At 51.7% G+C, this 14,584-nt stretch overlaps 3 protein-coding genes across 6 annotated transcripts in view; 1 reads left to right on the top strand and 2 right to left on the bottom strand.

Moving 5' to 3' along the window:
- The window catches only part of Cchcr1 (coiled-coil alpha-helical rod protein 1), a 14,945-nt gene extending 11,659 nt beyond the window's left edge, over positions 1 to 3,286 (bottom strand). For all 3 annotated transcript variants that reach the window (XM_029531638.1, XM_029531636.1, XM_029531637.1), the window contains exons 1-3: positions 2,804 to 3,286; positions 2,459 to 2,525; positions 2,129 to 2,345 (exon numbers count right to left, since the gene is read on the bottom strand). In XM_029531638.1, coding sequence (XP_029387498.1) covers positions 2,129 to 2,345; positions 2,459 to 2,525; positions 2,804 to 3,001 — 482 coding nt within the window. In that variant the 5' untranslated portion in view covers positions 3,002 to 3,286. The remainder of the gene's footprint in view (positions 1 to 2,128; positions 2,346 to 2,458; positions 2,526 to 2,803) is intronic.
- Positions 3,287 to 3,915: 629 nt separating this feature from the next.
- On the top strand, positions 3,916 to 8,023 carry Tcf19 (transcription factor 19). Its single transcript, XM_021218024.1, has 4 exons — positions 3,916 to 4,031; positions 4,309 to 4,865; positions 5,744 to 6,296; positions 7,553 to 8,023. Exons 2-4 carry the CDS (start codon positions 4,628 to 4,630, stop codon positions 7,557 to 7,559), a joined length of 798 nt encoding a protein of 265 aa, XP_021073683.1. The 5' UTR covers positions 3,916 to 4,031; positions 4,309 to 4,627; the 3' UTR covers positions 7,560 to 8,023.
- Positions 8,024 to 9,736: 1,713 nt separating this feature from the next.
- On the bottom strand, positions 9,737 to 14,275 carry Pou5f1 (POU class 5 homeobox 1). 2 transcript variants are annotated; one of them, XM_021218074.2, is made up of 5 exons: positions 13,821 to 14,275; positions 11,253 to 11,373; positions 10,957 to 11,087; positions 10,344 to 10,502; positions 9,737 to 10,219 (listed from the first exon to the last, which is right to left on the bottom strand). In XM_021218074.2, exons 1-5 carry the CDS (start codon positions 14,205 to 14,207, stop codon positions 9,956 to 9,958), a joined length of 1,062 nt encoding a protein of 353 aa, XP_021073733.1. In that variant the 5' UTR covers positions 14,208 to 14,275; the 3' UTR covers positions 9,737 to 9,955. The 2 variants fall into 2 exon arrangements, with proteins under 2 accessions (XP_021073733.1, XP_021073734.1); XM_021218075.2 differs by lacking the exon at positions 13,821 to 14,275 and adding an exon at positions 11,581 to 11,671.
- Between the last annotated feature and the right edge of the window lie 309 nt (positions 14,276 to 14,584).

Genomic DNA, 14,584 nt, shown 5'->3' with positions numbered 1-14,584 from the left:
AGAAGAAGAAGAAGAAGAAGAAGAAGAAGAAGAAGAAGAAGAAGAAGAAGAAGAAGAAGAAGAAGAAGAAGAAGAAGAAGAAGAAGAAGATGATGATAAAGTCACTCGTGTTTCCCGATGGTGTCTTCCACTTCCCTTCCTGATCTCTCAGTTGCCAGGGGCCTTCCCTAACCTTGCACTATGTCAGCAGGCTGGCATCTGTCTTCTCTAAGACTCTTTCCCAGTCATAATTGGGATTACAGGCACGCACTGCTATACTCTGCTCTTTCAGTGGGGGCTTTCGGTGAGTGTTTGGTGCATTGCACAGGGAGTCTGAGGCCTCTGCATATCTGAATTAGTTATGTGGAGGCTCCTGAGGCAGCTCCGTCCCTGAGAATGGCAGGATTTCCTCTAACTGGAGGCTAGCAATGACTGGCCACAGTTCCTTATAACCTGTCTCCTAACATCCCCCTCTGACAGAATGACACCCCAGTACACTGGGGAAAGACACAGACAAAAGAAAGAAATCTCATTCACACAGAGCCGAATATCCACAGGGACTAAGAGCGCTTGCTGATCTTGCAAAGGACCCTAGTTCAGTTCCCAGCTCCCACATTCAAAGGCTGATAGCTGCCTGTAACTCCAACTACAGAAGATCCCTCACCCTCTTTTTGACCTCCAAGTATGAATGCTCACAATCATACACACATAAATAAAGTCTTTGTTGTTGTTTTTTTCCAGACAAGTTTTTCTCTATGTAGCCCTAACTGTCCTGAAACTCAATCTCTAGACCAGGGTTGGGGCCTTGAACTCAGGGATCTATCTGCCTACTTTTGACTCTCTAGTGCTGGGATTAAAGCTCATAAATATCAAGCTCAAAAATAAAAGTCTTAGGGCTGGCCAGGCATGGTGGCACATGCCTCTAATCCCAGCACTTGGGAGGCAGAGGCAGGNGGATTTCTGAGTTCCAGGCCAGCCTGGTTTACAGAGTGAGTGGTACCAGTGGATTCCTTTTTTTCTTTTTTAAGAGAGATGACTGTTGTGGGTGAGCCACTGGCTAAGCCAAACTGGGCTTCTTTCACAAGGCAAAAGCTGTGCTGTGTTGGGTCGCACTCTCAGAACTGGAGGTGGTTAGTTCCCCCATGTGTCTTTACTCCATCGACCCATAGTAAAGACACGATTCTGATTCTACGCTGTATCTGTTGTTTCCAACCATAAACCAAGACTGTCTGAAGGAAGGTTGATCAAAATTGAAATTGACGGTCAGGGCTATACAGAGAAACTCTGTCTTGAAAACAAAAACAAAAACAAAAAACAAAACAAAAAAACAAAAAACAAAACTTAGGGCTGGTGAGTTGGAGCAGAGGTTAAGAGTTCTTTAGGGGCTGGAGAGATGGCTCAGTGATTAAGAGCACTGACTGCTCTTCCAGAGGTCCTGAGTTCAAATCCCAGCAACCACATGGTGGCTCAAGACCATATATAATGAGATCTGGTGTGTCTTCTGGTACAGCAGCATACATGTAGGCAGAACATTGTATATGTAGTAATATATAATAAATAAGTAATTCTTTTTTTAATTTTATTTTAAAAGTAAAGTCTTCCCAGGCAGTGGTGGCGCATGCCTTTAATCCCAGCACGTGGGAGGCAGAGGCAGGCAGATTTCTGAGTTCCAGGCCAGCCTGGTCTACAGAGTGAGTTCCAGGACAGCCAGGACTGCATAGAGAAACCCTGTCTCAAAAAACAAAAAACAAAACAAAACAAAGTCTCAAAACACACATACACGGAGCATAGCCAGCTCCAGTTGCATATTCCTGTAAAGGCCTGCTTAACTACTCCAAAAGAAGGGGCCAGTATGCCTCTGGAGAACTGGGTCAGTATGTCCAAGCTGCAAGTCATTTTGCTTTAAAACAGCTTTTGCACAACTTATCCCCTCCCTTATGACATTTACATTCCTTATTTAGTTGAGAACTTAAATCCAAACGTCTCTTCTCATTAACCCCAATGCATGTGGTCTATCTGTCGTAGGGGCCAACAATGGCCTATAGAAAAACCACACAAGTTACCCCGAACCAGGGACTGAAATGAAGGCATGCGCGTGTATGAAGGACCATGAGTCAGTCTGAGGAAGAGGTGACTGGCAGACCCCTACCTGCCTCTCTGCCCTAGCCCCTGCCCGTCGCCACAGAAATCCTGTCCCCACGTGGTCACTGTCGACCTCTGAGCATTTAGTCGTCGGCTCTCTAAGACATCTTGGCTGGCCGGAGATTGGACCAAGGGAACATCAGAAGCCCAGGTCGGGGCCATTCTTGGCAGAGTTGGAAGGGGCCGAGCTTGGAAGTGGGAGGGAGGAACCAGCCCAGCAAAACCTGAGGGGTCACAAGAATAAAGACCGTCAGATTCTGGGAGGGGAGGGGGAGGGGGAGCGGAGGGGGAGGGGAGGGGGATGAGGATCCTGGTCTCCTTGACTAGCCTCACTGACCTGACGGTGGCAACATCTCCCGGTTATATGCGTCCTCAAGATCTTGTCTCCAGTCACCTGTGTTCCCCTGGACAATAGGAGAAACAAGGATACTCCAATTCAATTTTCAGGTCACCTTCCAAAGAGAAAAACCCTATAACAACAAAGTCATAATCCTTAAGTTACTGACAGGTCTATTGGGCTGTGAGCTTCTCTTCTCCTACTTCCCTAAGAAGGCAGCCGGTAACCAAACCACTTATGTGTCCCAACCACGCTCCTGACAGAATGAACCAGGCAACAACCCTAAGGTAAAATTACTGAGATGAGGCTGCCTTCTACTTACAGGATTCTGGGTGGTGCCTTTACCTTCCTCCTTAAGAGTCTACGGTCCCTGCAGCTCAGGACTCTCTGTACACAGTATAAGGAGCCCACTCTCCACAGTCCTCGCCATGGAATGGTAGAGCCGTTGGGAAGCCCATCTAGGCACCATCGAGCCATGCTTTCTGAGTCATTTCCTATTAAAGAGTTAGCCCAAGGCCTGGCCCCGGAAGAATGAGGCCACATGTGGGGTTAAGCGGCTTCCCTAGGATCCCTGAGGAATGGGAGCAACCTGGAGCCCGTTGCTGGGAAGCCAGCTTCCTGGCAACTCATCTGGGCCTCTCTGTAGCCGGCCTCAGTTGCTCTCTATCCCCTCGGCTTCCATTCCCGATGCACCTCTCTTCGGAGTCCTACAGCATCTTCTTTCCCCCACTTCCATCAGAATTCAAGTTTTGTTTTGTTTTTTCACTCAACCCCCGAGATTCCTACCCGCTTCTCTTCCTAGTCCTAGTCTGCGTCTCTTTCGGTGGAATTATCTTGGTCACTCCCTGTCCTGTCTCCCCCCCTCCTCTCCCGCACAAACCCCTGGCTCATCCCCGTCAGAACCCTGAACTCTGAGGCTGTCTTGACCTCCTCATCTGTCCTTTGACTCGGCTCCTGCACCCCTCTTGCCCTGTAGACCCCCTCCGCCCCCCTTGCACCCCTTCTCAGACTCTTCCCGCCCCCAACTGACTCTCCCCGAACGTCCCTTACCCAGCGCGAGATCCGCCCTCTTGCCACGCCCCTTATACCTAGCACCCAGTCTAGACGCCACACCCAGATCACGCATGCGCGAGGCGGCGGGTTGGCGGGCTGCTCACAGCTCCATTTCTCCCTACCGGAAATAGGAAGAAGAAAGGTGCACGCAGGCACCCTGACGCCCCAAACTTTCTCCGCGCCCTGACGGCCCCGCCTCTCCTCGGGAACCCGGGAAAACGTGCCGGCCAATCAGAAGTGGCAAAGGGCGGGAGATGGGCACCCCCTCCCCGCTCATCGGCCAATAGAGCAAAGGGGTGCAACTCAGATACCCAATCAGAAGCAGCCGGCGGGGGCGGGTTCGCGGGCGCGAAGTCGGACCCGGGAATTCCGAAGGAGGAGTCTGCGCGGCGCGCGCGCGCGCGCCCAAGCCCCGCCCTCGGGGCGGCTTCCTTGCCTGTCAAACCTCGGCGGGAGCGCGGGGCGCGCAGGGTGCGGAGTCCCTTCCTCAGTTTACCCCGCGAGCGAAAAAAAGGAAAGGGTGAGATCCACTTTGTTACAGACTTAGGGACCGGTCTGCACCGCCCTTTGTGGGTGACAGCGGATTCACTCCTCTTAGGGGAACTGATCCGAAGAGCGGGGGGGAAGGATGGAAGAAGGGGTGCTCTACTTGGATTAGGAAGTTTGATCATACACTCCCTGACTCCAGGTTACACTTAGGGAGAAGACTCGTGTCGCACGCACGTTTGTGTACCAGGACCCCTTCACTCCCTCTGCCTGTTCCCAGCTGCGGTTTAAACTAGCTTTGCCTTGCACAGATTGTCGGAGGCTCCCGGATGTCGAGCGGCCTGAGGATCCGGCTTCACTGAGGTGCCACAAGACCGTCTTCCTGGTTTTGCATCGCATCAGGACTTTGCTGGAATTGCTTTTGTAAACCTCATCTTGACAGCCTCTGTCGTGGTGCATATCCAGGCCTCTGGCGCTCGGAAAATTGCACTGCTTAAGTTGGCATTAGGCACAATACTTAGCTGTTGACATCAGAGAGAACTGAATTGAAGCCCACGGTGCATGACCCAGGAGTAGGAGAGGGAAATGGACTGCTGAGGTGGGCGAAGTGGTGCAGAGGGGGCACCTCCCATGCTGCCCTGTTTCCAGCTGCTGCGTATAGGGGGCGGCAGGGGCGGTGACCTCTACACCTTCCACCCCCCATCCAAGTCCGGCTGCAGCTATCGATTGGGCTGCAGGGCCGACCTGTGTGATGTGGCTCTGCGGCCCCAGCAGGAGCCCGGCCTCATCTCCGGGGTCCATGCAGAACTGCATGCTGAACTCCAAGGGGACGACTGGAGGGTCAGCCTGGAGGATCACAGCAGCCAAGGTAAGCAATGAGCAGAGAGCCCCCAGACAGGCATGAGTAACGGGGTAGGGGGTGGGGCTCTGGGACCCTGCTGCCTGCCCCCCGAGTCCTGCTAGTCTCTGGCCAACAGTCGCGGTCCTGTCTTGTCTGCCCGTGCTTCTGTCAGCTCTACACAGGACTAAACCTGCTTGTCTGCTTCAGCTTACACCGGACCTAAGAGGGATGAGCCCGCTGTCATCAAATTCTACATTCTAGTATTAAGCTCAGATTTTGACTGTTTCCATGTTTGCTGAAGCACCTTGTTCCTCTTAAGGCCGTTATGAGTGTTCTAGCCACCTTAGGCATTCTGTCCCAACCCAAGGCAGACCACTAAGCCTGGGGTTTACCTCAGTATTCCATCTTCAGTTTAGCTTCCTGGGTCAAGCACAAGGTTTGGAGAAGCCTGACCTGAGGTGTCGTGGGCATTAGTCCCCAGCAGACAGGGCTTATTGTTTACGGTCTGGGGCCTATTCTGTGTTAGATGTAAATGGATGCTGTTTGCAGCCAAGAGAAATGAGACACAAAGAGGCTAAGAATGACAGCAAGAGGCAATCTCAGCACTTCAGAGCTGAGGCAGGAGGATCGTGAGTTCTGGGACTCTGCCTTAAGAAAAAGAAATAAGCCGTTTATTGGTAGATGTGTTTAAACAAGAGCTAAGCACAGAAGAGAAGCCTCCCACTGTGGTTGTTGAGAAAAATAAGCTTGTTCCTAGCCAACAAAGCTTGCATGTGAGGTTTTGAGTTTAATGCTTAACCCTGTGTTCCCCTGAAAATTGGATAGCCAGCCAGATCATGTTAATTCTGACTACAAATCCGTTCCTGTTTTTGTCATTTGTCTTGTGTCTGTCTCACCATCAACAGGGACTTTGGTCAATAATGTCCGACTCCCAAGAGGCCACAGACTGGAGTTGAGTGACGGTGACCTTCTGACTTTTGGCCCCCAAGGTCAAGCAGGAACCAGCTCCTCCTCGGAGTTCTACTTCATGTTCCAACAAGTCCGGGTCAAACCTCAGGACTTTGCAGCCATAACCGTCCCTCGGTCTAAGGGAGAAGCTGGGGGTGGTTTCCAGCCTATGCTGCCCCCCCAAGGGGCACCTCAGAGGCCACTCAGCACCCTCTCCTCTGCCCCCAAGGCCACACTGATCCTCAATTCCATCGGCAGTCTCAGCAAACTCCAGCCCCAGCCTCTCACCTTCTCCCGTGGCGGTGGCAGGCCACAGGGCCTGGCTGTTCCCTCTCAGCATGGGGAATCGGGAGCTTCGCCTGCCCCACCCACAAGAAACCGGAGGAAATCAGCTCATAGAGTGTTGGCAGAACTAGACGACGAGGGTGAGGTTTCCCCAGGCGCCCTGTCAGTCCTGACGGAGCCCAGAAAGAGGCTCCGGGTGGAGAAAGCAGCTCTGATAGCCAGTGGGTAAGTGGGGTCACCTGTCAGCACCTTGAATCCTAGACCCTTGAACAGCCTCAGACTGTGAGGTCTTAAAGGCAGGGAAGGAGGAGGGGTGCACAGACACAGCAGACACCCAGGTTAGCTTTCCCCCATAAATGCATGATAAGCCACTATGTGGGAGCAATGGTTAGGACTAGACTATACAAAGCAATCTGGGAGACAGGGAACAAAGAGTTGTCTCACTAGAAGAGCATTGTGTAGCATGCACCTGACTTGCCCAGGTTTGGAGACCCAGCAGTATACATAAAAAACAACACTGACACTTATCTCAAAACTTGAGAGAGCTGGTCAACTCAAGACCGCTTTGTTTGCCTGCATGATTGAGTACAACTTGGATGCAATACTGGCAGGAGCCAGAAGAGGGCACTGGGTTCTCTGGAACTGGAGGGATGGTTGCTAGCCGCTATGTAGGTACTGGGGTTCAAAGCCAGATCCTTGCTGGAAGAGACACCCAACTCTTTTTTTTAATTCAAGGTCTCACTCACTGTGTAGTCCAGGCTAGCCTCAAATCCTTCGTGTAGTCAGGCTAGAACATTCAGAATGGAAGCTGTGATGGATTGAAGATGTCAACAGCTCACATCCAAAGCCAAGTATCTTTTGTGCTCTACTCAACATCCCTAACCTCCAAGTTCCTACATCCCAGTCCTTTAGCCTCCTGTTCTGGCTACCAGTTACCCAGAGGCAAGTTCCTCAAAGGGTTTCTCAGGAACACTCGCTCCCTTAGAGGTAGGGAGCCCTGCCCAGCCTCTGTTGCTAGGAGAGAAGAGCCTGGGTTTGGTGTGATGGCTGTGACATCTGGTACCCTATGGCCTGCACTGGCTGTTAGCATTCCAGGATGACATGTTGACATCTTGACGTTGCAGTCAGGACACAGATGTGGCTCCTTCAGCTCAGGGTCAGGCACAGTGTAAGAATGGATCTTGGGCTGGCAAGATGGCTGAGCAGTTAAGGGCACACTGGCTGCTCGTCCAGAGGTCCTGAGTTCAATTCCTAGCAAACACATGGTGGCTTGTGACCATCTCTAAAAGGGATCTGATGCCATCTTCTGGCCTGCAGGTGCACATGCAGACAGCACTCAAACAGTAAAAAGAATGGGTCCCAAGGGCTGAAGGTGTGTATGTGTGTGTGTGCGCGCGCGTGCGCGCATGCTCACACATGTGTGCATGCAAAACACTCATTCAAAAGTTACTATGGACTTTGAGAAATGTCTTTCTCCAAAGGGAATGACCACAGGGAAAGGCTCATTGCTATAGACTGACTCAAGGCTGGAGAGTGCTTACAACTGAAGTGACAGAAAAGATGGTTTCCTGCCAAAGATGTTGCAGCCTCCAAGTTACCAGTGAGCTACAAGCCCAGTCACAAGGAATAAAGCCTTGTCTCCATGGATACCAGGATACCTGCGGTTAGAGCACCAGTCCCAGAAACCATCCCTAGAAGGTAGAAGAGGGATGCTAAACGTCTTTTTATTTTGCTGAAGGCAGCATACCAGGCAAGTGCTCTGCCAAAATACCCTAACCCTACTTATGTTCTTGAATGGCATCAGCTAAAGCAACCTGAAGAACCCAGAGCACGGCCCCAAGGCTTCCTCCTTCGTGCCACGACTAGCTAGTACCAACACCAGCTGAGTCTCTGGGACTAGCTTTTCAGAGCTTACTTAGCCTTTATTCCCAAATAAAGAATAAACTGCTTCACCTACTTGTGTTGAGTCTAAGTCTGCTTTTCAAAGGATGGGAAGACTAGATTTGGTGAGGTCTGGAGATGGAATTCTCCACAGCACAGGGCTTGTGGAAACCAAGCATGGGGCTGGGCATTAGAGGACTCTGTAAAGGCATTTGCTGACAAGCCTGATGACCTAGACTTGACCCACACCATGGAGAGAACCAACTTTTTTTCCTCACATTGTGACAATCTTCACACATAAATATGCACTTGCTGAGTCCAGGCCAGCTTTATCTTCATGAGACACTATCTGGGAGGGGCAGAGATCTGGTAGGGCTGACGTTCAGCAGCAAAAATGCTTCAAGACTTGGCTTTGGGGACTGGAGAGATGGCTCAGTGGTTAAGAGCACCGACTGCTCTGCCAGAGGTCTGAGAGTCCAATTCCCAGCAATTACATGGTGGCTCACAACCATCTGTAATGGGATCCATTGCCCTCTTCTGGTGTGTCTGAAGACAGCTACAGTGTACTCATATATATATATAAAATAAATAACATTTTAAAAAATAAAGACGTGGCTTTGAGTGGAAGAGATGTTTCAGCAGTTAAGAGCTACGGCTAGTTGGCCTGTGGTGGTACATGACCTTAATCTCAGGTCTTGGAAGGCAGAGATAGACTGGATCTGAATTCATGGACAGCCTGGCCTACAGAGCTCCAGGATAGCAGGGACTACAGAGAAATGTCTTAAACAAACAAAAAAACCCAATGGTTATTTTTGCTGAGGACCCAGGTTTGGTTCCCAGAACCTACATGGCTGCTCCCAACTTTCTATAAATCCAGTTCCAGGAGATCTAATGCCTTCGACCTATCCTGGCATTGTAGACACGTGTACAGATCCTACCCCCAGCACCACCACCCCCAAGAGGTGGTCATCAGCTAGAATAGAAGCCTAACAATTTAGCCTGGTTGACGCAGGCCTTTAATCTCAGCACCGGGGAGGCAAAGGCAGGCTGATCTGAGGTCGACCTGGACAGCCAGGGCTACACAGAACTCTTGAAGGAAAAGAAAAAAAGACTTGGGGAGCTAGAGAGATGACAGTGATTAAGAACAATGACTGCTCTTGCAGAGGTCCTGAGTTCAATTCCCTGCAACCACATGGTAGCTCACAACCATCTGTAATGGGATCTGATGCCCTCTTCTGGTGTGTCTAGAAAACAGCTACAGTGTACCCATATAAATAAAATACATCTTAAAAAAAATCTTTTTAAAAGTATAAGCCCGGGCTGGTGAGATGGCTCAGTGGGTAAGAGCACCCGACTGCTCTTCCAAAGGTCCTGAGTTCAAATCCCAGTGACCACATGGTGGCTCATAACCATCTGTAACAAGATCTGACGCCCTCTTCTGGAGTGTCTGAAGACAGCTACAGAGTAATTACATATAATAAATAAATAAAGCTTTAAAAAAAAAAAAAAAAAAAGTATAAGCCCAAGAGGAAAGAAGGCAGCTGGCAGACAATGGCTATGAGGTGATGTCCATCAGCTAGCAGAGACTTACCGCCTCTAGGATGGCGAGTATGTAATGCCTTCCTCTATAGGTTGGGCTCCAACCCCAACTATCCCTGGGCATTTTGTGAACCCAATGGTTTCAATGGCACCGGTTTTGAAGATCACCTGGGTTTGAGAATCCATTACTGGCTTTCTCCAACCGCAGGCTCTCTAGGAACTGAAGGAAACAAAATTCAGCTATCTGCTGTGTGTCCCAGTCTTTATTAAGAACAAAACTGATGAGTGACAGACAGGCCAGGCTCCTGATCAAGGGCTTCACTGAACTTCTTCCCCCACCCCACCCCCCACCCCTGTTGTGCTTTTAATCCCTCCTCAGTAAAAGAATTTAACCCCAAAGCTCCAGGTTCTCTTGTCTACCTCCCTTGCCTTGGTGCACATTGTCCCCAGGGAGGACTGGTGCCTCAGTTTGAATGCATGGGAGAGCCCAGAGCAGCGACAGGTACAGAGGGAAAGGCCTCACCCTCAGGAAAAGGGACCGAGTAGAGTGTGGTGAAGTGGGGGCTTCCATAGCCTGGGGTGCCAAAGTGGGGACCCGGGGGCAGAGGAAATGATACAGCCCCCCCTGGGAAAGGCGTCCCTGTAGCCTCATACTCTTCTCGTTGGGAATACTCCATATTTGATTTTTTGCCCTTCTGGCGCCGGTTACAGAACCATACTCGAACCACCTAGGATGGGCACAGAGATGGAGGTAAGATAATATGTTCTGGGATGCTGCAGCCAGCGGTGGGGGGAAAAGGAATGGAAACAGGGAAACATCCGGGTACCACGGGGCAGGATCTTGGCACTCACATCCTTCTCTAGCCCAAGCTGCTTGGCGATGCTAGTGATCTGCTGTAAGGAGGGCTTNGGGCACTTCAGAAACATGTTCTCCAGGCTCCACCTCACACGGTTCTCAATGCTAGTCCGCTTTCTCTTCCGGGCCTGCACCAGGGTCTCCGATTTGCATATCTGGGCAGGGGAAGATGGGGGGGGGGGCAAGAGCAAGTTTAGTATTTGGCTGGGCAACAGCCCCACACTGAGATGGGACTGAAGAACAAACCGCTAAGGGATCGGGCTAAGGGAGTGTTGACTGGATGTTGCCCCAGAGCCAGGGGTTACTGAAAGGGGTTCTGGAAGGGGCTGGATAGACCTAGGTCTGAGCCTTTACCAACACTAGATGGGGTTCTGGGGAGGGACCACTGTCAGGCTGGCAGGGGCTGAGGGTGACTCAGGAGAGCCTGATTGATTAGCAAACGTTAAGGCTCTGGATTCCAATTCTTAGCACCAGAATACACAAACCCGAGGCACAGAACTGCTAATGCTAGCTCCGGTTGGAGAGGGAGGAGTCTCAAGCCAGGAATGGAAGCAGCAGAAGGGACTGTGCCTGGCAGACAAGGCACACATCCTGCCACCCCTCCCTCACCTCCTGAAGGTTCTCATTGCTGTCCCCTTCCTCCACCCACTTCTCCAGCAGGGGCCGCAGCTTACACATGTTCTTAAGGCTGAGCTGCAGGGCCTCAAAGNGGCAGATGGTGGTCTGGCTGAACACCTTTCCTGAAGAGGCCGATCAAACAGGGAGAGTGAGGCAGCACATAGGGAGCCCAAGCCCCCACCTCTTACAGTTGAAGCTAAGGGGAGGAGAGGCAGCTCACAAGATGCCCCGCCCCCTTGCACCTACACTAAGGGCTGTGAGATCAGAACACACCGAGTGGCACCCACCAAAGAGAACGCCCAGGGTGAGCCCCACGTCGGCCTGGGTGTACCCCAAGGTGATCCTCTTCTGCTTCAGCAGCTTGGCAAACTGTTCTAGCTCCTTCTGCAGGGCTTTCATGTCCTGGGACTGTAGTGAGAAAGGCAGACTTGTGAGAGTCACACCAGCTGGGACTGTGACCCTAGGGTGCCCCATGAAAGGATCTCAGCCTCATATAAATGGCCTGATTATATAAATGTCATTCACTCTACCCCTAGGTGACATCGATGACTCTTTTCCCCAGATCCTAGCCACCTACAGTATATATACCACACTACCCAGAGTTCTGTGCAGTACCCCAGCAAGTTCCTATCTGCTCACAGATTACTCAAAACTGCCCCACTGAGGACAAAAATGTCACCCCAGTCTGAAGAAGTTTTAAGGCTGCATGTAGAATTGACCAGACATGGTAGAACGGGCATGTAATCCCTGTACTCAAGAAACACATGGCTCAGTGGTTAAGAGCACTGACTGCTCTTCCAGAGATCCTGAATTCAATTCCCAGCAACCACATGGTGGCTCACATCCTTCTGTAGTAGGATCTGATGTCCTCTTCTGGTGTGTGTCTGAAGACAGGTGCACTGTACTCATATTAAAAAAAAAAAAAAAATTGAAAGAGAGAAAGGAAGAAAGTCCCAAAGTATGGCACAATATTAGTGAAGATATTGAAACAGGGACTCGCTAGGTAGCGCTCCTGCCTGTTTCTCAAGGGCTGGGGTAACAGGATCCATCCCTCTGTTCAGCTCTAAATGATAACCTACAAACTACACAAAGCAGACAAATGTCCATGCCCCGGGAGCTGACACTCGGGCATGTGAGGAAAACTCCTGCTGCACTGGAGTGCGACAGAGAAAGCGAGGCAGCAGGCCTCTGGAGGTGAGAAGCCTAAGATGATGATGAGGAGGCAGATAAGCCCAAACCACAGGAAGTCATCTGACCCACCCTGGATTTGGTGCTGGCCAGAGGGTGCAGAGGACCACCTCTGACGCCCACAGGTGCACAGTAGCAGGCATGCACACACCACAAAGAGTGTTGTTTTTTTTTTCCCCCAAAGTTGAAACAGGGATACCAATCGATGAATGAGCAATAGAACTCGAGGGTGCGGCTAAGACTTCTTCGTCCTTCTCAGTACAGTGATGGTGGGGACCAGGTGGGGAGCGCATAACGGATGGCCAATTGAGTACTTTCTCTAAGTTGCAGTGTGTGAACCGGACCACCACCACCACCCCCCAAAACAAAAATGGCTGTCGGCTTCTCAGGCTTTTCTATCCCTAACAGAAGCCAGAAATGGAGGCGGTCATCTGGAGAGATGCTTTGATGAGTGAGCATCTGGAGTGAGCTTTGAGGGCGGAAGAGGAGCAGGTTGTTGGAGCACAGGTTCAGGATGGAGGTCTGAGATGCTCCAAGCCAGGGGCCAGACAGGAGCAGCAGCCAGTGAGGTACTCCCCAATGCCATTTCAATGGAAAAGGATTCTCTCGGCTTCAAACAGACTTTCATCTCCAAGTGCTCCTCAAAAAGACCAAAACTTGTAATCTCGCCCTCAGTTGTGTCTTTGGCTTTTCTAAATCCTATTTTGGGGATCTGGGATTAGCTTAACTAAGGTTCAAATCTCTTGCTTCATTAAGGCCATTTAAGAAACGAGATAAACTATTAATGCCTTCCTAGGGGACTCCTGGCGGCTAACAGGATGTGAGATAACACAGAAACTGGGACTTGGGGAGGGGACTCCTGTTACAACAATTGCTATGCTGTTGGGGACTCCCGGCGGGCATCTGTATCCACTCGCACCTTGTTCTTAACGGCTAATTGCTTACACTTGCTCCAGAGTCCTGGCTGTAGGCCATCAGATGCTAACCAAAGCCCGAGCACTCACAAAAATGCTCTAGAAATGGCCTGGAGATAAACTCCTACCCAAGGGTGTCCCTTTCTTGTTTACAAGGAAAGGAAAGGAAGTAAGGCTGAAATCAATCAGATCTGCACCTCAGGCACTACAAGGGTCCTGCTCCTGTGTAAAGGTGACTCACGGGGTCTGAGGCTAAAGCAGACAGGCCGTAAACTTGACTGGAGGTGAGCCCTACTCCACACATGGCCCAAGCAGGAGCTCCTATCAGCAGCGAGTCACACCCAACCTCTTCAGTAACAATAACGCCAGGATAAGCAGCGTTTTTTACCCCCCAGCCATGCCTAACCTTAAGGCCAAGTTCCTGACTGTGATCCAAGTCCCCAGAGAGGCTGATATGGTTGAAAGGGGGGGGGGGAAGCTGAATTTCACCGCATCACTGGTGTATAGACAGTAATGGCATGAAGCAAGTGCCGGGACACAGGCTCGGCCTAGGTGACCTACATGACAAGGGCCAGACCGGAACAATCCAGGGCGGTTTCTTACTCTTGCAATTCTGGGTTCTAGTCCACACCGCGTCCTGCTTCTCAGGAGGCCCGGCAGCCATCACCACCTTTGGCTGGCAGGGTGGCTACCCTGCATGTTCCCAATTCCCTTCCCTGCTGCCTCAGCCAGCCCAGCCACGTCCCCTCTCACCTCCTCGGGACTCGGTTCCACATTCTCCAACTTCACGGCACTGGGGCGGTCGGCACAGGGCTCAGAGGAAGCTCCCTCTGAGTTGCTCTCCACTCGTGCTCCTGCCTGGCCCTCCGGCTGCAAAGGCTCCACGCCAACTTGGGGGACTAGGCCCAGTCCAACCTGAGGTCCACAGTATGCCGCCATCCCTCCGCAGAACTCGTATGCCGGCGGACATGGGGAGACCCCCAATACCTCTGAGCCTGGTCCGATTCCAGGCCCACCTGGAGGCCCTTGGAAGCTTAGCCAGGTTCGAGGGTCCACCCAGCCCGGCTCCAGCCCTGCTGACCCATCACCCCCACCTGGTGGGGGTGAGAAGGCGAAGTCTGAAGCCAGGTGTCCAGCCATGGCGAAGGTGGGCACCCCGAGCCGGGGGCCTGGTGGAAAGACGGCTCACCTAGGGATAGTTTCACCTCTCCCTCCCCAATCCCACCCTCTAGCCTTGACCTCTGGCCCCGCCCCCTGGGTGGGTGGAGGAGCAGAGCTGTGGGGGTGGGAGAAACTGAGGCGAGCGGTATCTGCCTGTGTCTTCCAGACAGAGAGGTTGGGGACGTCCGGACAGGACAACCCTTAGGACTGGACCCCAGGGGGCCTTCATTTGCAACCTTCAAGGTCTTCTCACCCCTGCCTTGGTTCCCCGGTACACCTCACAAACCAGGTGCTTGGATGCCCCGTCGCACCACAAGGCCTCTTGGCACTGCACCCTCTCAGCCTGTCGCTACAGT

This window comes from Mus pahari, chromosome 18 (genome assembly GCF_900095145.1).
Source record: "Mus pahari chromosome 18, PAHARI_EIJ_v1.1, whole genome shotgun sequence".
Lineage (NCBI taxonomy): Eukaryota > Metazoa > Chordata > Mammalia > Rodentia > Muridae > Mus > Mus pahari.
Note: the sequence above shows the minus strand (reverse complement) of the source record. Positions and strands in the feature narration are given on the sequence as shown.